This window comes from Coffea eugenioides, chromosome 1 (genome assembly GCF_003713205.1).
Source record: "Coffea eugenioides isolate CCC68of chromosome 1, Ceug_1.0, whole genome shotgun sequence".
NCBI lineage: Eukaryota > Viridiplantae > Streptophyta > Magnoliopsida > Gentianales > Rubiaceae > Coffea > Coffea eugenioides.
In genome coordinates this window covers 45,143,358-45,166,979 of record NC_040035.1, presented here as the reverse complement: position 1 = coordinate 45,166,979, position 23,622 = coordinate 45,143,358, and the positions used below count along the sequence as shown (strand labels likewise).

Genomic DNA, 23,622 nt, shown 5'->3' with positions numbered 1-23,622 from the left:
ATGAATTCGCTCTACTCATTTCTACTGATATTCTTATATATATATATATATATATATATATATATATATAAATCACGTGCAGCTCATACCTCACAAACTTTAAGTATGAAACCAGAAAATTGCAGAAAGAAAACGGCAAAAACATCTAATGATTGGCCGCAGTTGACACCATTTGCATAATTTGCGTGCTTGATTACTTTCCACTTTCCAAGGTGTGCGTGATTTATTACTAATTTACTACAGGTTCTCCAGCAGTTTTCTCCTATAGTATCTGTCTACCGGGTCAAATGGCACGGTATAATAACATCAAAATGTTTTCCCATCCATAAAGTAGAAATTTTCTGACAGGAGTCTAAGGAAATCAATCTGTATATCATATGCTTAGAGTTGTAGTTTTCGGTTCAATATTCTATCCTTCAATAACATATCACGATTTTAAACACATGAATTCAAATCAAAATTGGTTTGAATTTTTATCATATCTGTGTATGTATATATGCATGCTTGGATACATATATGTATAATCTGAAGGGTAAATATTTTATACATCGTCAGTTTATACAGTAGCGGGTGTAATCGCATGCCACATAGATCAAAACTGATATTTAAATTCAAATTCATATTATATAATATTTATTCAAACCCGTCAGTGTATACATTAATAGTGTAAGGAAAAATTAATCCTAATATGAAAAATATTTTTCCCATTTTGATGCATCAAGCTCATTGAAAGGAAATTTGTTTCTCACCTTAAAAAAAATTTTCCGATGACTTTCATGTTCATTTTAAAAATCAAATATTAAAATTTCTTAAATGCATTTTAATGGCCAACGATGGAGTTAGTGATATTGTTATAAGATGAATGAACTTTGTTTTATACATTTTTATTGGTGTTTAGTGAGCTTTCAATAGGTTTATTTTTATTTTCATTTTTTTCGAGTAAATCTTATATACATTAACAATGTATACACTATCGCCCGTTAAAATTCAAATTTTATATAATTGTTAGCCATCCAAAACTGATAGTGTAGGAAAACTTAATAATTTTTTACATTATACTAGCATCATTTTGGAATATACAAATATTTATTTTAACTTTTTAATTCAGTTTAAAAATAGATTCAATATTCATATTTGGTGCCTGAACAAATATTTCATGTATCATACGTAGTTAAAAAAGTAAATATGGTGACATTTACTTATAATTCATTTGTCATCGAACACAACTCTAGTTAGTCTTCCATTTATCCTAGAGTAAATCTCTTTGGCATGTTTCTTTTTTTTTCCCCCTTCAATATTCTTCCATACATTGTTTTAATCATATAACGCTCTCATAACAATACCTTTTGGAATATTAAAATATTTGGTTTGTGTGTCCAACATAATAATATCTATGCAATACATAATGCCTAGTAGTTGATGTAAATATTTTTTTTCATCTTTTGAACTTTTTAGAATTTTCTTTTTCTAAAATAAATTTGATTGAAAATAGAAACCTATGTATTGCACGGGTAAGATTGCTAGTTAAAGTTAATACGTCTCAGTGTACATAAAATTCACAGACATGGATGAATAATGATCACCCTCCAATGTCAAAATCCTACTCCAGCAAGGTATTCCAACACAAATGAGTAGAGCAAAACAATGAATCTAAGAAAACGTGCATATAACATGCTTAACCTTACTCTTGGCATACTCTCTTTTTTCTCTTAGGTAGGTTGGTGTAAGCTTTTTTATTATGACTAGGTGGTGGCCACCGCGCAATGCGCGGTGTAATTTTCAATCTTGCCCATAAATGTCTAGTTATTCAAATTCAGATATTAAATATGAAAAGTTAGACAAAAGTGCATCAATATCTTTGAAGTTTTTGTAATTTTATTAAATAGCGAAAATAAGCTATAGTTTTAGCTTTTGCAGTTTTCGTAAATTTTGTTGCATAAAAGGAACTTTAAAATAATATACAATCATATCGAGATACAAAACGAGAATAAAATCTCCAAACATCCATCTAGCTGCAACTAAAAAATGGTGGAGTATAACATCATAATAAAAGATATCATATTGTTAGCATCCCATACATTAGCTAAATAGTCTATCATCCGATTTGCTTCACAGCTTACAAGCTTTGATCAAGACTTGCTGCCAAAATACAATCAGATATAACAATAGCACATCATCCAAATGGAGTTTAAAGTTTTTGGAGATAGATACTAATCGTATGAGAACTTGCTGCTAAGCAATTTATTTCTTGACTGAAGAGTGACAGTCATTACCAAATGTGGATGGCATATGAAACAAGAATCCACTGTGGGTAACAATAGCCATCTCTCTCTCTTTTCGTGTCAATAACCTGCATCCATGATATTTGTTTTTCGGAAGAGTGTTCTAGAGAAGGTAATGTAGAAAAGAATCAATCTCATTCACAAGAATCTTCCTAAATGATTCATGTGGATGGGTCGAACCTTTCACATGTTTTTATGCATGGCCAATCTAAATACATATCTAATAGACAGTAAGGCATAACTATAGCTACTTATATCTATATATTGCACAATGACTCATAGATATGCAGCTATATTGTATAAAGACTCATAAATATGCATATGAGTATTTAATCTTCCCTTGAATTAACAATGGTTGAGAGAGAGAGAAGCCATGCTTTGCATCATAGTCCAAGGTTAACTCCCAATCAACCATGTGACTAAGCCCCATTCTATTATATGCGTTTGTCACCAAGCAACAAGGACCAAGATGGCCAAAAATCAAAAACTTTATTAAAGTACCCCGGAGCAGAGGTTACTTACTCAAAATTGAAACTGCTACAATCTATTTCAACAGATGATAAGTGTGAGCTTATGTGCACCTGAACACAAGCTTGTGGTGGCGATTAAAGTTCAACTTCTAATGCAATAACAATAAAGTGGTTTACCATTTCTTGAAGTTCATTCCTCTAACTGCAACTTCTTCTTTTGTTTCCCTGACATTTGCCTTCCACAACGTATCCTCATCACTTTCTATTTAAACATGAATCAAGATTCAAGACCAATGATAACACTATATCACCCTAAATGACTGGTAGCAAAGATTTGAAACACTTGCCAGTGAAAAATCTATTGCAGGAAAAAGGCACTGATACTGACTGATGCTTCTCTTATCGCATGGATGAACACCCTCCAACCAGATTATTAGATGAAAAAGATTCAGGCTTCAATATGAACGTAGAAATTATGCAAATAAAATCTGAATCAAAACATACAGTCAATTTCAATATGAGTGGCAGGATGTCATCGTAGTTGGTCAATTTAAAATAGCAAATGACTAGAAATCAAGATAGTAAAGAAACGAATCTTTTTCATAATGCTGAGAAAATCTTCTATACTCAGAGCCAATCATCATGATGTGTATTTCCAAACTTCGATATCAAACTTGGATACTGTAGGTTCAAGAAAACATTGGAAAACAGAGGAAGGGAAAGTAGATAAAGTACAGATTGTGATTGATTACGGCTCAAGATTGTGAATTGCAGTTTCATATGATTCATGACAATTTTTATCTGAATCAAAATATTTTTAATTTTAAACAATCCAGTTTACTGCTTAGTAAAAGCATGCCAATTCTTCAGCCAAAACTTTTGATATTTAGAGACAAGCATGTGTATATATGTTCGAACATTGCTATCTATCATACCTCAGGTGCAGGGCAACCATAATCTACAGGATCTCTTCCAGTAATGGCTTCCAAAAGCACAACCCCAAAGCTATAAACATCACACTTCTCATTTAGGAGGCCAGTATTTGCATATTCAGGTGCTACATATCTATATGGGTTAAAAAATGGGGGAAACGGAGAATGTCAGAAAAAGAAAAGTCGAGTTTGGGTTAATTAGAGAGCTTGTAAACAGAAAGCAGTAAGGAAAAAGAGACTTTGTTCAATTGAGATCGGATACCTGATATAAATACCCACCTAAAGGTACCCATAACTTTGGTTGTAATATGACTTTTCCTGCACCGAGCAACTTAGCCAGACCAAAATTAGATAGTTTAGCATTGAAGTCATCATCAATGAGTATATTGCTTGACTTTATATCTCAATGCATCATTTTGGGCTCAATTGCCTCGTGCAAATATGCAAGAATGCAAGAAGCATATCTCGTTTGAACTTAAAATGGAACCTAACAATAACTTCAAAGACAAGAAGAAGTTTATAGATGGACTTACGCTTGTGCAGAGCCCACTAAACTTTCATACGAGCCTCCCAAGTAAGATAACCATGATGGCTCAGGGCTCCATGAAGCCATTGTTCTAGATTTCCATTGTTTACATATTCATATGCCAACAACTTGAATTTAAGGAAGTCCAACAGAGGTAAAGTAAAGTTAGTTTGCTAAACAAAAAATGCCTTGAGGTTTAACTACCTGATCGGTAAATTTTAAGGGTTCAAACAAAATGCTGATCTACATCTCATTTAAATCTAATGCACAAATGAAAAGATGATGAGATAGGTTTAAGCAGTAATGTACCTGTGAGCTCCTTCAATACAGTAACCCAGAAGTCGAACTAAATTTTTTTGCCGGACATGACCAATAGCCTCAACTTCAACCCTGAATTCCTTCTCTGCTTGCCCTCTGGACATTTAGAAACAAGAGAAAAGGCTCGTTGTCAATTATTTATCAGGTTCTGTAAAATACTTGAAGGACCATATATAAACCCATTCAAGAACTTACATATTGTTGAGGATTTTTTTAACAGCAACAAGAAAGCCATTTATCAGTCGGCCACGATAAACAACTCCATATCCACCCTGACCAATAACATTTTCCTTGGAAAATTTGTTGGTTGCAACTTCAAGGTCTGTAAGCGTAAACCAATGACCCCAACCAAGGTGAGAAAACTCAAGAAGACCTGATAAAGGGGAAGAAACAGCCATTGGATGTGAATTATATATTGCTCCAGCAACTCCCTTTTCCCCTGACTCACATGCGATACCTTCTTTCTCCAAATTAGTAAAGGAATCATATTGACTGCTAGTATCAGCATTCATGGCCTTTTCAAAAAGAAGAAGGAAGCAGAAACTTGAAGGTCCAGTTTAGCGTAAAATTAGAAAAATGGCTGGAAAATAAACTACAAAAAAATTCAAACCTTGAAAAGTTAAATCTTTTTTTCTTCTTCCCGTCAACTTTTCTTCCATTTTTCCCTCAATCTGTTAGAAGAAAAACGAGATCCCTATCTATCCAATATATAGCAGAAATGAGATCGTTAACAGCAGCAAAAGTAAAGTACTAAACAAGAGATCAGAAATTAGAAACTTTTCTTACAAAAATTTGAAGGTCCAATCTAGAGTAAAATTGGGAAAAAGACTGAAAAAGCGAGAGTGAAAGACTGAGGCGAGCTATTCCCAAGCAATTGTAACGACCCCACCTCCCCCTAAGGCGTACCAGAGGGTTTAGCGGGCCGCCTGCCCAACTCTCGCCGGGACTCACTCACTTACTACATTCCTCAAGTAAATTACAAGGTACAACTCAAATAATACATCCAATTCTCCAAAATTACATATCTTAAGCGAAGCGGAAACCAATTCTAAGCGTAAAATATAGATTTACATCTGATTCAATTCCAAATATTTATACAGGCCCAAAAGTACATAAACCAAAACTAAAACTAAACTATACAAGATGTACACCATCCAGCTACACAAAGATCCAAAAACAAGTTCTTCATTTACTTCGGTCCCTGTGGAGAGAAGAAGATAATAGGGGGTGAGCTAGAAACTCAGCGAGTGACCAGTAAAATCAACAGCCAAGTATATTTCACAATAAAGCATTGATATGATGTCATGATGCAGTAATCAAATGTTCATTTATTGCTCATGTGAGCCAGTGAAGTTCTTGTACTTAAATATCCAATGCTCGTTTAGATCAGGTAACCATGAAACAGAAGTAAGGAGCCATCGGCTCCAAAGAATGTGTAAACAATAGTAGAGACATTGGTTCTAAGCACAAGACTTTCCAGGAACCCATTGGAGCCAAATTATGTCATGGCACACACCCGAACCCCAAATGATATGCAAAGGAGTAATAAATGCAAGAATTAGTTCAAAAGTAACTTTGGGAACAGTCGAGGGATCACTCACTCAAACTATAGTGCTTCAAGTAGTCACGTTCAATTATACTCTAGGTTTGGAGTCCAGATCTGCGATAGAAATCCAATTTGAGAACTTTGAAACACGAGTAAGATTTGAAACTTAAACGTTCCGTTCATAAGAATCAACCAATTGAAATTCATTTGAAAGGCATTCGTGAAACACTTGCTCGTTTTTCAAATCATAAGGTTTTTGTAGCATATATACTTGGAAACAATACTTGAGTTAAAAGTACAAGGAAATATAAGTTTACATTGGCCATTATATCTTTTCCTCAAGAGTACAAGTTCGTTTAGGTTTTTAACGTATAACCATCGATAACAAAGTAGCAAAAGTTCTCGCTAGTTCAAGTGGTAATCACTTAACCTTCACTCAAGTTGCAAATATAATTTTCTAGTTCTCGAGTAAAAATTTGGGCAGCATGCCCTTTGTGTTTACTTAATTTTCCAGCCATTTAGGCTTCATTATTTTTCCTCAACCAAAACCCAACATCACATATATCAGCAATTCATGACAAGAGCCGTTCCATAGGCTCACAATATCATAATAATAAGATTCACAACGATAGCAAGTGCAGAAATTCAATCTAGCACAAAATAGATTTGACGTATGAAAGCGGAAATAACATATACGAGGCTACGCTTATCGGATTGAGGTGCAACCTATGCCGTTTCGAAGCTAAGACACAGGGCTACAATGTTCATGAAGGTCACTGAGTCCAGTTTCTAATGTAACTTGGTCAAATTCTCAAATTACTAAACCAGAAACCAATTCGTCGACTGTTTAAATGCAGAACACTGTAATGGTCATAACTCAGAGTACACAAGTCCGAATCAGGTGTTCTTAGAGGCATTTGAAAACTAAGTCGGAATACTACAACTTTCATGTTTTGGCCAAGAGCTAAATCAGTATGTATCCTAGTCAAAAAACACGATAAACTGGACAAACTGATCACACGGACTGATGGGGAAATACTTAAAACAGTAAGGGTATTTTGGACTTTTCACGACCTACGTTGCTCCGATTGAGCTGAAATTTTGTAGGCATCTATAAAATACCATTCTCTACAACTTTTCTTCTTTGACCTAAGGCTAATTCGGCTTCTAAGATAGGGCTACAAATTCGGACAGAATGTTGGGGAAAATTTCCAGATTCTGGAATTTTTTGTAATCAATGGAACTTTCTCAATTTTCTTGTTCTAATCACTACCAAAACACCTTATACAACCTTAATTGCAACATACAAGCATCATACAACAAATTGGGCAGAAATTCCTCAAGCCCTAGTTCATCATATAAAAGGGAAAAACTTCCAAATTCATCACTCCCACTTGCATAATCATGAAATCAAGCCAAAACTTAAGCTAAAAACACATCTTAAAGCAAAATTCAAAGCAACCAAGATCATGTTCAGATGTTGGTACCTCAAAAGCAAGGCTTGGTAGAGTGATCCTTCACCCCCTTTGGTATTTCTTGGTTCCTCAAGCTTCCCAACTCACAAGCTACCCTTTAATCGGTTTAGAATTGGATTTTCTCACTTGGTTGAAGCAAATCAAGAAGGAAATTGTTTCCTCTTGCTCTCCATTTCTCTCTCTCTTGTCTCGGCCAAGCTCAAGGAAAAATGAAGAAGAAAGGCTGCTCTATGGTGATTTAAAAGGCAAGAAGACTAGGATTAATCTAAGCCACAAGTTTTGCCAACACTTGGCTTAATTACAACCACAACAATTTCTCTTTCTTCCTTGCTATTTTAGTCCACAAATTTTGGTCAAAAGGTCATCATGAGAGAGGAGATATTTTGCTCCATTAGTAATAAACTTGTATGGCAAGAAAGTGGTGGTCAAGTGGTGGTTCAATCGGTAGTGCGCGGGACCCGCCGGTTCGCGCCGTTTTTCTTAAAAACTCACGTACTAGTGTTTTTACTTCCCATTCACTAACCTTATATCATTGCCACTAGTCACATATTATTTCGCACTTAAAAGTCACTTTTAATCCCCAAATTTAGTCCTTACTCTGTACCGAAAATTCATCCGACGAAAAATCGCGAAAACCCTAACTTTGCTCCAAACTTGAAACCGAAGTGTAAAACCCTATTTTCTAAGTTTATTTACACTTATGTGAAATAATTGGGTAGTGGGCTTTGATAAATAATAATTTTCAAATAAAAGGGTATTTTTGTCCTTATCGGAAAGCCTTAAAGAGCTGGCTCTTTAAGCTGTTTATGCGGACCGAATTTCTTCCAGATTTATGTGGGCCGGATTCCTCACAAAACACTATTCACCAGAAATTTTTCCTTTTCTTCTGCCTCGGGCGTTACAAAGGGGGTTTAAGCAGCAGAGTTAGCTTAGAGCCGGAATGGACAATGGGGAGGAGGAGGGAGGGGGAGGAAGCAATCGAAAACCGAAGGGGGCGACAGAGGGAGAGGGGGCGGAAGCAGAGCAACGAAAGAGCAGGAGAGATCACCTGGTGAAGCGGAGAGGGCAATGGCGAGGAGGAGCAGGCAAGAGGAGAAGCACCATGGTTGATGATGGCAGCCACCTAATTGGTCAGGATGCAAGAGGTCAGAGTAGGCGGGCGAAGACGTGTAAGAGAGTTAAAGAAACAGTATCTTGTGAGGGGAAGCGGCTGAAGAGCTAAGTGGGGGATGGAGTGGGTGGAGACGGGACTGGGGAGCAGGCAAACAGTAAAAATGAAAGACAGGGCAGTGAAGCGGGAAGAAAAGCTGGCCAGCAAAACAGCACCAAACAAACGGAAGGAAATTGAGTGCAGAGAGGTGATAATACGTGCAGAGAGGTGAAATTGAGTGCAGAAGGAGGTAAAACTTGGAGTGCAAAGAAGAGTGCCCAAGGAGGAAAAGCTTCGAGTGGGTGGAGTCGGTACAGAGGAGACTGACGAAGTGGCAGAGAGGTGACCGACGAGCTCAGCCAACCACCTGCAGGGCAGAAGAAAACAGTGCCAAGGAAAGAGACAAAAGTAGGCCCACGGCGAGAGGAAGGATCCGGTGCATCTAGAACAGTTGCCAGCCAATGGATTCGTTCCACGTCACCATCAAACGAATCCCCAGCCGCCACGCGGAGGACGACCACGTCCGACGTGGATACCGAGCGTCCGCCCTTAGTCTATATGTTTAATGAATCGTGCTCATGTTGCATTTGAGTGCGAGTTTTTTTTTATTTAATTGTAACTGTTGCCATAGCTTTTATGAGATAAAAATATGATTAAAAATATAAAAAAATGGGTTGAAAAATGTGTTTATCATATAAAACATTATTTGAAAAATTTTGATATTCAAACATAGCCATAGTCTACCCAGCGCCTAGTACCTACCATGCACTATGGTATAAAAACTATGAATTATTATTTTATAGGGATAATTTCATAAATCTCCCATAAAGTTTCTGACAATTTCACTGAGCTCTCTTGAGATTTAAAAAATTGTAGACACCTCCCTTGTCATTTAAAATGACAATTTTACCCTTAAATATTTTAATGAAATTCCCTTATTTGGCATGCTTATACTTAGAATGAATTTTAAAATCATTTTTTTTAATTTTTTCCCTTCTTATTCTTTTTTTAAAAAAATTTTTTTTCACCAATAAAACTATAAAACTACCACAATTACCTATAGTTTTTATTATAATCAAATATTGAACTAGTGATTTTTTTTGACAAATTAATTTTATATGCAATCCAATGTTTTTGCTGATTCTTGTTTTCTATTTTTTGGTATTAAAATTAACAATAAACAAAAAAGAAATTATCCAAAACCACTATTAAATGATGATAATTCCACTATTTGAAAAATTCATAAACTCTAAATGAATTATTTCACCATTTTCTTTTCTATCTTATAAATCTAAATTTATAATAAAATACTATCAAAAGTATTATATTATAGTAATAAAATTATTATTATAGTTGCTTATCAATTAGTAGATATGGACATGAAAAATTTGACACATTTGCCTTACAATTATACTAAAGAATCTTATAATTGTATAAAAAAATTAAAACTCATTATACAAGGGCATTTTGGGTATTCATATAAAAAATTGATCAAGTCAAAATTATTTTAATATTTTGTTACTAAAACTATCAAATCAAGGAAGGTAAATATAATTTTTCAAAATTTAGGAAAGCTCAGTGAAATTGTTAGAAACCTCTGGGGAAGTTTCTGAAATTATCCCTATTTTATATTATGAGATGAAATCTCCAACCAACCATGACCTGTTTTTTGTTGAACCAACCCATATCGTCATTATTGTTGCGAATGGTACTTGGTTAAAATCAGATTGATTAATATAGAGGTAGGTTCCTATGGAAATTGCATCATATGAGAGTAGATCCAATCTTACATCTTGATTCGTGTTAAACCCTTCGATCTTGAACTGATTGCTGCCACCCCCTTTACAATAACTATAACATCTCATAATGGGGAGAGTCTTGGCAACGACTTGAACAAGAAGTCTTCCCTAAATGATAAAAACTGCAACTTTTTTTTTTTTTTTTTTTTGGGTTAGGAAAGATAATATATGCGTGGAGATTAGAAAAAATGAACATACCGTAAGATCCCCTACTTTGACCCTATATTAAACCGCCATTCAAACCAAACCCCAAAATCAAAATCGCTGTAGATTTTTTCTTTTCCTTTCCCTTTTTTAAGAACAGTAGTAAGTAGTAACTATACATAATATTTAAGTAAACAACAGAAGAAGCCGAAGCCCGAGTTGATTACTGATCTTCCGCAATCATCCACCATTTTTTCTCATCCCCCACTGCTTCTCTCTGATTTATTCCTTTTCATTCCTCTCTCCGGGAAATACTCTCCCTCTGATTATAGTTATTATTGAAATTGGGATATAATTAAGATCGATCAATTATCGGAATCGAGGCGAACGGCAAGAATATGGTTGAAACCAGGAGAAGCTCTTCTACTTCCAAACGCCCTCTTCCTTCTCCTTCCTCTCCTCTCCCTAAAGGCAAAAGATCCAAGGTTAGGGTTAGGGTTTGCTGTTTTGATTTGGGGTGTCTTTTACACGCAACGGAATTTCATATGATTCTTGAATCTAGAAATTCAATTTTATTTTCAAGTGATTTTTTTCCAAATTAGTAGGAGTTAATGGGATTTTATATGGGTATAGGCCGGGGAGGCATCCTCGTCGACTAATGATTCTTCCGGGGAGGTGGGCATAGACGCCGCAAAGGAAAGCGGAAGGGAATCACGAGAGCAGGAGGTTCGGTCAGCTGATCTGACGGATGCTGACAATTTGAAGCTGTCGGACGGGGAGGTGCCTGAAAAATTGCCCGAGGGCCGACTTGAAAGTGAGCCTTTAGTGTCGCCCATGACTTTAGGTCCGATCTTTGTTCTTGCATGTTCTTGGTTGTGTGTTCAGCCGTGATTCTTGTTACTTCTTTTTAAAGAATTCTGGGCTTCCTTTATTATCTGTTTCATTGGTTTTTAGGTGATTCAGTGATTGATTTGGAGAAAACGAAATCTATTGGCAAGGTGTTAAATCGGGGCAAGAAGCGGCAAATGAAATCTAAGGCGGCGGCTGCCTGGGGAAAGCTTCTCTCCCAATTCTCTCAGGTACGCTGTCACTCTTGTTGCCCTCATTCTTTACAGGGTGTTTTATGCTTATGGATGATACCAAAGATTTAGCAAGATGGAATTTTGGGATCTTTTGTTGCTTGTCCACTGAGTAATTTTTGGTTCTTTTCATCCGATGTATGGAATCAACATCTTGGGGCAAGGTGGAAGATTGCTACATTTTTTGAGATTAATTGTTGGCATTGTCACCTTAACGACTTTGTATGTCTTGGCTGGTTCAGTTCTTAAAAGACTTGAGATCTGTGTTGTTTTGAATTTCTACTTTTGGGACTTAGCATTTCTGAATCATCACAGCCAGGTTGCTGGAAATTCACCCTGCCCTTTCATCTTGTCAGGGTGAAGTTTGCTAGTTGATTGGATGTATCTTTGGGGTTCTGTAGTCTCTGGGTTTTGTGGGTTGAACCTCTGTTATCAACGACTTCACGAGGTTTTATCACTTGTATAAGACCTGCCAGCGACCCACGCTTTCTTCTGTATTTTTTGCTTAAGTCTTGAAATTACTTATTTTGGTATTCAAATATTATTTAAGATGTTTGACGAATAGACACAAATAAGGCTCAAGCAAATAAGACCATTTTGAGCGAATTTGTGTACCATGATTTGCTGTTGTCTAATCCTAGTCTAGATAAGTAGACATTAAATTATGTAATTAGGTAAGACATTGAGAAAACTACATTATATATAGTGTGTGGTTGGCTTTTAGAGTCATCTGGTTTGCACAACAATATTGAGCTTGCCATGGTTATTAGCTTGTGCCTTTACTAGGCAGTTGGTAGTGACATAAAATATTTCGTGGTAGACAGTAAATGGGCTTGTTCACAATTACAATGATCTGGTACATGGCAGGAAATAAAGTTCGTTTCATGGGTCATTTATGATTATATTCCGGCTATTTTGGATCATCCAACTGGTGAAACTTTCAGGCTCGTAATATGAAAAATGTGGTGTTTAAAATTCCTTTAATTTGAGGTTGCCTCCTTAAACTATTCGCTTGCACATCAATATGAATTTCGACACTCTTTCTAATGAATTATAAATTTCTGGAACAAGTTTTATCCATTAGGTTGTATGATGCTTTGAATCTTGGAACCTCAAAACTCCTCTTTCTTCCGCTTGATGCTATGTAATGTGCGAGCAAGATCTTTCCATTCTATACTTGTAACCTGCTTGAACGCTCTTTTTCATGCATTGTAATTAATATGCCTGTTGGGATTGTTGTTCCTCTAATGGCCGTAAAGAAAGATTGCACCATCTTGTTTGGTATATGAATCATATGGCAGGTTTAAGGACTTCAAGTGCTTCTTTGGTATTCAATTAAAGTGTTTTTGTCATTATAATGATCTGCATATATCTTGGTTTTACAATTAAGCTAGAATGGTATCTTTTCGGAATACTTCTTTAGTGACGTACTTATTTATGTGGTTGGGGAATAAATGGATTTGCGACAGAGATCCTGTTGAGGAATTATGCAGTTGCTGCTTTGTAGTAGTTATAGGTGCATTATTTAAAGCACTGAATCCTGGTGACGAGTGAACCTATTTGTTTAAATCACCCTGTTGCTCCAAGAATAGTATTTGACATACTTTGTTTCTCATTCTTTAATCACATATTATTTCTGGTGGGTCTGCATTTCGTTGTGTGCATGCTATTTTGTCATGTAACCTTAGTTAATTTTAAATCGTGTGTTTAGAGTGGAGATTATTTTGGAAATTTTTTTACTGTAGCACTTTTTGGTGATGTGATGTGATGCGATTCATGTGACACAAAAAAGTTGGCTTGGAAAATAAAAATCTGGTAGGAAATGTGTTTAAGAAGTCTCCACATAATTTTTTCCAAGTAACTTGTGTCCAATCAAACCCATTGTTATCCCATATCTCATCATGCAGCTTTGCAGTTTTGCACGAAGAATTTGTACTTGGTTATTGAGGTTTCATTGGGTTTGTAGTCGATTATTTCCTATGTATCTTTGAAACATGTTAATGTAGGGCCATTTTTTGAAATTGGAAATGTCTGAATTAAGTACTTTAGTTTGATGAGTCAAAGTAGTGTGGAATATTAAATTCAGTATCAACTATCAAGTTCCTAACATGGTAAATCATGGTGCATGTTCCATTCATGATTTTGTTCTTTTCTTTGTCTCGAAAAATCTGAAGCCTATACTTTTGTTTTTACTGGGGAGTTTGTTATTTACTTTTATTTTCTATGGTTCTTGTTCCATCAGAATCGTCATGTTGTTATCAGTAATTCTACTTTCACTGTTGGGCAAGATCGCCAATCTGACTTGTGGGTTGGAGATCCATCTGTTAGTAAATCTCTATGTCGCTTGAGGCACATATCGACGGAGGTATGAAGTGAATTCTTATGTTAACAACAGATATCTTTAATGGCATAAATTTTCATTAGTGTGACATTTTCAGGTGTCTTGCATGCTTACATATTTTGTTTATTCCCTTTTTATTTTTTAGAGAGGATGTCCGGTCACTTTACTTGAGATTACTGGGAAAAAAGGTTCTGTCCAGGTTAATGGCAAGATATACCCGAAGAATTCTACTGTGCCTCTAAGTGGAGGTGATGAGGTTGTGTTTAGCTCATCTGGTAAACATGCATACGTATCCTTACACTAGCATTCCTCATTTATGTGTATTTGGGGAGAACAAAGACAATTGAAAATTTTACATGTTTTCTTGATTAAGCATGGAGGATGCTGAGGCTAGGTCATTTTCATATATCAGTGTGCCAAATGAATTAAGCTTCTATTGCTAAATCTCATGTTCTGCATAGATATTAAGTGAAATTCAGATTAGGAATGGTAATTCCGAAGAAGAAGATTTTAATGGTCACTTCATAACTTAAGTTGAAAATAGTGTTATTACCACAATTTTTTTCTCTATTTATTTTCTTCATTCTGAATTATATACTTGAGAAATTGGTCATGTGAATGGAGATGAATTTTTTATGTTCCTTTCTTTTCTTGTACAGAGTTCTTTCGTCCTCAGCAAATTTTTTTTTTTAACGTCTATTTTATTTTCCGAGAATTGTTAATTCTACTAAGGCACAGTTGTTCCCTTAACATATCATTAGATTTTCCAACAACTCACCCCTGATAATGTGTCTGGTACGGCGCTTCCACCTTCTGTTAACATATTAGAATCCCATAATGGACCAATCAAAGGGTTGCATTTTGAGGCCAGGTCAGGAGATTCATCTGCTGTTGCGGTTGCATCGACTTTAGCATCTTTATCTAATCTTCGGAAAGAGCTATCTTTACTCCCTCCATCATCTAGGAAAGATGAGGATGTACAAGAAGGTTCGGAAATGCCTACACTTCCTTCTACATGTGAAGTGTCGGATAATCCTATTGTGGATGCTGAAATGAAGGACACTACTGATCATAATGATAGCCCAGTTCCGGGTGAGAAGGCAAATGTACCATTATCTCGTGCTGCGAATGAAAACATGAATCTTGACAGCGTCGAAATTGATTCTGTTGATCCAGAAATTGGGAAGGAAGCTGCTGCGTCACATGATATAAGGTTCCTGAGAATGTTTCCCAGATCAGGTGCTGCTGAGTTTGACTTAAGTGGGAGTATTTCTAAAATTCTTGATGAACAAAGGGAAATTGGAGAACTACTTAAGGATTTAGATCCTCCAATTCTGACATCAACCAGGCGGGAAGCATTTAAAGATGTATTACAGCAAGGAGTAATTGATCCAAACTGTATTGAAGTCTCATTTGAAAATTTTCCATATTACTTGAGGTGATAACTTCGATCTGAATATTGGGAAAATATGTTGACATATGTAGTCTCTTTGCTATTAAATTCTTCTTGTAGTTTATCTTGGAGCAATTACATGGCCAGGCTATAAGGCTGATGTCGGACCCATGGCTGTTGTGTCTGTGTTTATCTTCTTCTCTAGTAGATTATTGTGATTACTACTTGAGCTAGTCTGGCTTAATCACAACGGTTTTTATCTTATTGAGCAGATCAAGACTGCACAAACATGTTAGATTTCTATGAATTTGGTTATAGTGCTTAGTGTTATGTTATTGGTCTTTCTCATGTAGGCTGGGTCTTTGTTTTAGTTTTGGAGTTTTTACTTGAAGCGGTTTTTGAATTTCTATGACTTTCATGTTATTATCATGCTGGGGATTGATTATTACTTGGAATTATCTTTTAGTTAGTCATGTTCTAAGCTGGAGATTATTATTTGCTGTTTCCTATCCACTATGCTTTCTACAACTTGTTATGTAATTGTTGTATCCTGCTTGTTGACAGTGAGACCACAAAGAATGTTCTCATTGCTTCTACTTACATACCCTTGAAGTGCAACAAATTTGCAAAATTCACCTCCGATCTCCCAACCGTGTGCCCCAGAATTTTATTGTCAGGTCCAGCAGGTAGAACATCCTCTTTCTCAGTAAATTTGTTTCTCGTTTCATCTTCTTTATTCCCTCTTGACTTTTTTAGTTGTCGAAAATCTCTTGTAGGGTCGGACATATACCAGGAGATGTTAACAAAGGCACTAGCGAGACATTTTAATGCCAAATTGCTCATTGTTGATTCCCTTCTGTTGCCTGGTGTAAGATACTTCTACAGTCCCAATTCTTTTGGGTCACGTTGGTTTGTGTTTTGTTAACTTATAGTTTGATTTGAAATCTTTCCAGGGATCAACAGTGAAGGAAGTGGATTCTGTAAAAGAAGGCTCCAGGCCTGAAAGAGCAAGTGTTTTTGCTAAAAGGGCTGCTCATACGGCTGCTTTACATCTTAAGAAACCTGCTTCAAGTGTCGAGGCTGAAATAACGGGGGGCTCTACATTAAGCTCTCAGGCTCAGCCTAAGCAGGAGTCATCTACTGCATCATCAAAAACCTATACCTTTAAGAAAGGTAGCTAATGATTTTAGGACTATTGCTTTACATTGTCTCTTGTGGGATGACTGTGGTTGCAAATAATCAGATCAGAAGGTGTTTCTTGTACTTGGATATTTGTAGGATGACTTCTTATTAAACATGCTGAGGATGCTATTTTGCAGGTGATAGAGTAAAGTATATGGGTCCTTTGTCATCTGGCTTTTCTCCTATGCAAACTCCGTCAAGGTGAATGTTCCATCAGTTTGATTGAACTTCTAGCCCAAATTATCCTGTCCTCAGCCCCAATCTTGCTATTTTTTCTCTTGTTTTCCCTTTTCCCTCTGCATCTGTATGAGGTGTTGGACAGCCTATTTAATGTCAGGTGTGTTAATTGGATTTTAAAGGATATTTATCACCAGGGCAGATAGTCAGCAGTACAGAATGTCATATGATAATTTGCAATATTGTTAGTTAATATTCTTGTCCAAACCAGGGACTTTCTAACCGATTATCCCATTCTGAACGATAGCACAGTTTTAGGGTAGAGGCCGAATTTATGGGTGCTTTTTCTGAATTTGCCAACATCTTATGCCTTGAATGTTAAATGATGGAGTAAATTTTTTGTAGTTTTAGGGTAGGTGTTGTTCTTCGCTACCTTTGGATAGTGTTGAGATTAGATGAATTTTTTTCCACTGTATTCATTAATTTATATGGAGTGGCTTATGCTGAATTATGTTTGATACTTCATGATTGCTGAAATCTTGATCTGTAACTTTTCTTTGATTGTGGACTGGAATTCAAATTGTTTCTTGTATAACCCTGCATGAAGCTTCTATCTAAGAGCAATTCTGCCTTGTTCATAAGGTAGCTGGAATTTAAGTTTGATGGTTCTTCAGTGTGATAATATTGTGTGCATACTGACAATGGGTACAATGATCTTGGTAGCCAATTCTTACTATTAGCTGGCATGTTCACAATGCATTATATTGGTTTTGTTGGGTTGGATAAACTATTTAGCCTTTCGGTCGACTTTTGAGGTTATAATACATTACTCCTTTTGTAGGGGACCATCATATGGATACCGAGGCAAAGTAGTTCTTGCTTTTGAGGAAAATGGTGCCTCTAAAATTGGGGTGAGATTTGATAGATCAATTCCCGAAGGCAATGATCTTGGGGGCCTCTGTGAAGATGATCATGGTTTCTTCTGTGCTGGTAATTCTACCATTTTATCTATGATGTATCTTTCTTTCATTCAACTTTCCTTGCACCCATGATTCCTTGAACTTCATGTACTGAATCCATTCTTGTTGACATTCGCTTGTTGATTTGCAGCTGACCTGCTTCGTCTTGATACCTCAACTGATGATTTTGACAGGCTTGCTATTCATGAACTTTTTGAGGTATCATACTTTGTTAGTGTTGCTGTCCTTTCTGTTGTGGAATGTTATACAATGATAGTGTATCACCGTATTGCTGTCCTGTTGTAATGCCTAATTTGGCATATTACCTTTGTAGGTTGCTTCAAAAGAAAGTAAAAACAGCCCATTAATTCTCTTTGTGAAAGAAACAGAGAAATCCATGATGGGGAATCCCGAAGCATATGCAAGCTTTAAAGTTAAGCTTGAGAAATTACCAAAGAATGTTGTTGTTATAGCTTCCCATACCCAGACAGACAATAGAAAGGAGAAAGTAAGTATTGGTGGTGATCTTCTTTACATTCAGATTCGTTTCTGTTAAATAGCATTTGATGCTAATATTCTTTTCCAGTCCCATCCTGGTGGACTTCTGTTTACGAAGTTTGGAAGCAATCAAACAGCATTGCTTGACCTAGCCTTTCCAGTACGTTGTTTTCTAATTATCTGCCACATTGAATTGTTCTTAGTTTCTATCCTATTTCTAGTTCTTGTTTAATTATTGCTTTTTATCATGGAAGTGGAGGAATGGGGGGAGGGAATCTTCTTGTGTACGTTAGTTGGCATGTCTCTTCGGCTTCCATGCATGGTGTCAAATTTGGTTGGTCTTTTTTGAGCCATGCCTGCTGGCTTATGTAGATTTTTTTTCACTTTGTACAGGATCTGCAATTTTTTGCCTTTCTAATGTTTAAGACTTGAAACCTCATTGTACATCAACTATTCTCTTAAATAAAAAGGCTACTCCTCTCTCTTCTTTTGTTATTGTTATTGATGTTGTTGTTGAATTCCTTTGGCTTTTAGCATTTGAAAGTGTCATTTTCCTGAACCTGGAATGCCTCATTACTTGTTTGCTTTTACAGGATAACTTTGGTAGATTGCATGACAGAGGCAAAGAAACCCCTAAGACAATGAAGCAGCTTTCCCGTCTTTTCCCGAACAAAGTCACGATACAGATCCCTCAGGTGATTGTAAATAGTATTTGACTATGTGCTACACTGTTACCCATGCTTGCTGCTATTCAGAGAGGCATTTATGTTGTATTATGGCAGGACGAATCTATGCTATCTGATTGGAAACAACAGCTGGACCGTGATATTGAAACTTTGAAGTCACAGTCAAATATTGTTAGCATTCGAACAGTAAGTTGTCTTTGGCCTCACTCTCCTGTTATGTTTCATGGAATTTTCTGCTTCTTTCTTGTTCTTTTGTTCATCTTTCAAACATCTCTGCCTGGTTTTTATTTGGGTATTATCTGCATCTTGTGGTGTTTGGATTTTGCTCTTCCATGTGGTTGGAACCTTGAGAGGTTGTAGCTTCCAAAACTTAGACCTTAGGCTGGCCTCGTGTTTTGTTCAGGCCTTATTTGCTTCCTTTTTTTGCTCTTTCTAATTTCTAATTTGATTGACTACGAAGAAATAATTTAGGACTTCTATCTATTTGCAGAAACTGGTTTGCTGGTCTTATGCTAACAATGTCAGTTTTCAGCTACACGAAAAGTATTTACTCTTGGACATGTAGTGTAGAAAAAATCCTATGCTGCTGTGATCTTTTTTTCACTTGGCTGCTAATTACCAGTTTTAAGGCACTTTTTTGGAAGTAGCTCGCTGATCAACCGCTATTTTAGTTATAATATTATATTTCTTGTTTTGTTGCTACAAATATCAATTTTATAGTATAGTTAATATGGTCCAGTTACTAACCAAACACAAAATGGCTTGAAAAGTAATTATCAATCACATTTTCTGATCAAACTAGAAAGTGTTAGAAGCCAATGAGTTGTATTTATTTTCTGCTTCTTGTTGTCTGAACTGTTTTCACTATACCAGGTGCTAAATCGAGTTGGGATAGATTGCCCTGACCTTGATAGCCTATGCATTAAAGATCAAGCACTGACAAGTGAAAGTAAGTGGGTTTTTGTTTAAAATTTAGGTTTCTGACATTGGAGATAATTCAACTTGATGGAGATGCTTATAAGTTGCTTTTCCAAATGTGATAGATGTGGAAAAAATAATTGGGTGGGCTTTAAGTCATCACTTTATGCATTTCTCTGAAGCTTCCGTGAAAGACAGCAGACTCTCTATAGCCAACGAAAGGTAGCTTAAGTACCTTTCTTTTTACTTTTCCCTGTTAGTACAAAATATTTTAACATTGTTCCTCAATGGAATTTCAGTATTAGCTACGGGCTCAATATCCTGCAGGGCATTCAAAATGAAACCAAATGTTCAAAGAAATCTCTCAAAGTAAAAGCGGTTTGTCTTAATTTCAAGTTTCTTATAAGTTGATTTTAGTAAATATTCCCTCTTATGTTCTAATAAGAGATATTGCACAGGATGTGGTTACCGAGAATGAATTTGAGAAGAGACTTCTTGCTGATGTTATTCCACCCACTGACATTGGAGTTACTTTTGATGACATTGGAGCATTGGAAAATGTGAAGGATACTCTGAAAGAATTGGTTATGCTTCCTTTACAAAGGCCTGAGTTATTTTGTAAAGGACAGCTCACAAAGGTATATTTGGACTTAATTTAGAATGCCCATGTTCAACAAACTTGTTTATGTGTGTATACACTTGTCATGTTTCAGAGCTGGTTTCTTTTGCTAAATGAGTTGTTCTTTGGCAGCCTTGCAAAGGAATATTGCTCTTTGGACCTCCTGGCACCGGTAAAACAATGCTTGCGAAAGCTGTTGCCACTGAAGCTGGGGCTAACTTTATTAACATATCAATGTCAAGCATCACTTCCAAGGTGCTGCTGTAGTCTCTTTTTGCTTGACGGTTGTTCTTGTATAATGCTGTTTTCATTGATTTAATGTATTTTTGTTGCTTGCAGTGGTTTGGTGAAGGAGAGAAGTATGTGAAAGCAGTTTTTACACTGGCTAGTAAAATTGCTCCTAGTGTTGTTTTTGTTGACGAGGTGAGATCTTATCTGTCTCACCAACATATTAATAGCTTTCTTTTGGGTTCTTTCGCTATTTTCTTTCCATTCTTTAATGATTACGTCTGCCTTTGATTTTTTATTTCTGTTATCAATGTCTTGTGAATTTTTTCACTGACATCATAGAACAGTGCTGGTAAATTACCTTTTGAAAGAAAGAGGGAACAAGGACTCTCTTGTATTATTGTTGATTATTTTTCAGCTTTTCTTTTCATCTGATTTCTTTCCTTAGCTTTCTGTTATCGATAGAAAGAAACATGTATACCTTGGTTGTAGGTTGACAGCATGTTAGGACGGCGCGAAAACCCTGGTGAACATGAAGCAATGCGGAAAATGAAGAATGAGTTTATGGTGAATTGGGATGGTCTGCGGACGAAAGACAAGGAGCGGGTATTGGTACTTGCTGCAACAAATAGGCCTTTTGACCTTGATGAGGCTGTTATTAGGAGGCTTCCTCGAAGGTATAACTCTTTTCAGGTCCTCCCCCCTTTCTTTTTACATGATTATGATATACAGCTGTTGCTTCATCTGTCTGTTTTGGTACAGGTTGATGGTAAACTTACCAGATGCACCAAATAGGGAGAAAATTTTGAAAGTTATATTGAGTAAAGAAGAAGTGGCTCCTAATGTTGATCTGGAATCGATTGCTAATATGACTGAGGGGTACTCAGGAAGTGATTTAAAGGTTAGTCAGCCAGTTTCCTTTGGCGTTTGTATTTGCCTGCTATTAACTTCAGGTTTTTGCCTCTCTTTCCACTGCTCGAGGACTGTCCCACTCTTTGTTAATTATCATCTCTTGTCTCCAGAATCTGTGTGTAACAGCTGCTCATTGTCCTATAAGAGAAATTCTGGAAAAAGAAAAGAAGGTGAGTTAAATTGGTTGGCTCCTCTAGTTGCATATCCTTTCTTTTGTGGTGCTGCTGTCAATGCTACTATTAACTGTAATGTAGCGATATTGGTTTCTTTTTCTGATCCAGATATTAGTTTTATCTTCATTTACCTTTTTGGTTATCGACTAGTAATTGCCAGATGGTTATGAATTTGTTTTTCTTTGGTGATAATGATGCATAGTTACATCCTGTTTGGTGCAATCTGTTGTTCATATTACTAACTTCCAAGGTGGAGTTAAAATGTGGTTTGCTTGCTTGTGTAGGAGAAGGCCTTGGCTTTGAGAGAAAATAGACCTTTACCAGCATTGCATACCAGCTCAGATGTTCGTCCTGTGAGCATGGAGGATTTCAAGTATGCTCATGAACAGGTAGGCTCATTTGCAGTGTGGAGACATTGCCTTTTTCTCATCTCTTAATGCATGTGGATTTTTGTAGCTCATTGGTTGTAAAAGTAGTTTGGATTATTGTGTGATTTAACTTACTGCTGTTCTCGTCAAAGCAATGACAATGACCATATGTAAGATCACTACCTTGCGGTTTTGTTTCCGGAGATTTTGTGATGCTCATAAGCATTTTCGTGTTGCAGTTGGGAGACAGACTTGTGATATTTCATCTTTTAAATTGTAGGTTTGTGCCAGTGTGTCGTCAGAGTCTGCAAATATGAACGAGCTTCTCCAATGGAATGAATTGTATGGAGAAGGTGGTTCAAGGAAGAAGAAATCACTTAGCTACTTCATGTAGAGTGTCAGCATTGTATATCATCCCTTCATCTCTGTATCCTTTCTCACCATAAACTCGAGATGGCTTTGGGAGCTGAAAATCTGGGAGATTCCATTTCAGGCTCCCCTTCTACTCCTGTATCATATTTAAGTTAATGGAAATATGGGCCTAGTGGTTACTAGTCCTAAATTTTCTCTCAAACTTGTCTAGCTAAAGTTTTGCCCTCGGGTCTCGTGATGTCTGTAAATATGCCTTTTCATTTGAATAAGCACACTCTTTTTTTAATTTCCCCTTTTTCTTTTGTTTGACTTCATACCTTTCTTGGGATTGTTTGAAGATTTGTAGAACCTCGGTCCTGTTTTCAGAGACAGCAGAAACTGAAGGATAAGATAGAATTTTTGCTTTTTAGTAGGATTCATAGAAGGTAGATTTTGTGGTGCTGGCTAAGCGGAAGGATGGGGTTAAATTGTATTTAACTCAAAAGTTTGTAGAGCGGCATTTGAGTTACTTTCTGACATTCAATTGTATAAGGGGTCGCTGGCTTTGAAGCAATGAAGATCTTAATTTTTGCACTGAACAGGATGTAGTAGTAAAAAGTTGCCTGTAAGGTTTGTAAATTCTTTGATGCCCTTGGAATGTTACGGGGGATCCATCAAGCAGCAGAGTTAATTCTTCTTTTTTTTTCCCCAAGTACATGCATGTCTTTTTGGTTTTGCTATGTTATAATAGCCTCCATAGTCCCATTCTTAAACATTGGATCCACTAAATCTTAAATGAATACTGTATTAAATAAGCATTATTCAAACGTATGTTTATAGCACAGAAGGTCTTTAACTGATTGTCCAAAGCTGATATGTAGCAATGAATCATCAAAATAAGGGACAGAGGGGACATAGACTATTTTGAGGACAGAGGATTTGAAACTTTTTTTTTTTAACCTAGTAAATGCGCTGTTTTCTTACTTTGTTGAAAAGAGGAAAAACTTAGAAAGATCGGCACATAGCATTTTGTGATCCTTAGATTTATTACGCATACAAGTTTCATCATATACATAAAGGGCAAAGCACCATTGCT

At 36.3% G+C, this 23,622-nt stretch overlaps 1 protein-coding gene and 1 pseudogene across 3 annotated transcripts; one reads left to right on the top strand and one right to left on the bottom strand.

The window, feature by feature from the left end:
- Window positions 1-3,054: 3,054 nt before the first annotated feature.
- LOC113773538 lies at window positions 3,055-5,040 on the bottom strand (annotated as a pseudogene).
- Window positions 5,041-10,776: 5,736 nt separating this feature from the next.
- On the top strand, window positions 10,777-23,225 carry LOC113779723. 3 transcript variants are annotated; one of them, XM_027325626.1, is made up of 27 exons: window positions 10,777-11,127; window positions 11,276-11,456; window positions 11,597-11,721; window positions 13,964-14,086; window positions 14,208-14,351; window positions 14,824-15,500; window positions 16,020-16,141; window positions 16,232-16,323; window positions 16,409-16,628; window positions 16,775-16,838; window positions 17,656-17,804; window positions 17,925-17,992; window positions 18,108-18,281; window positions 18,360-18,431; window positions 18,865-18,966; window positions 19,054-19,143; window positions 19,831-19,906; window positions 20,001-20,097; window positions 20,175-20,253; window positions 20,334-20,513; window positions 20,627-20,749; window positions 20,834-20,917; window positions 21,215-21,399; window positions 21,485-21,623; window positions 21,745-21,804; window positions 22,092-22,196; window positions 22,456-23,225. In XM_027325626.1, the coding sequence occupies exons 1-27, from the start codon at window positions 11,041-11,043 to the stop codon at window positions 22,567-22,569; spliced, it is 3,732 nt and encodes a 1,243-aa protein (XP_027181427.1). In that variant the 5' UTR covers window positions 10,777-11,040; the 3' UTR covers window positions 22,570-23,225. The 3 variants fall into 3 exon arrangements, with proteins under 3 accessions (XP_027181427.1, XP_027181262.1, XP_027181343.1); XM_027325461.1 differs by having other exon boundaries at window positions 11,276-11,486; XM_027325542.1 differs by having other exon boundaries at window positions 10,778-11,127; window positions 11,276-11,486; window positions 20,175-20,244.
- The last annotated feature ends 397 nt before the right edge of the window (window positions 23,226-23,622 follow it).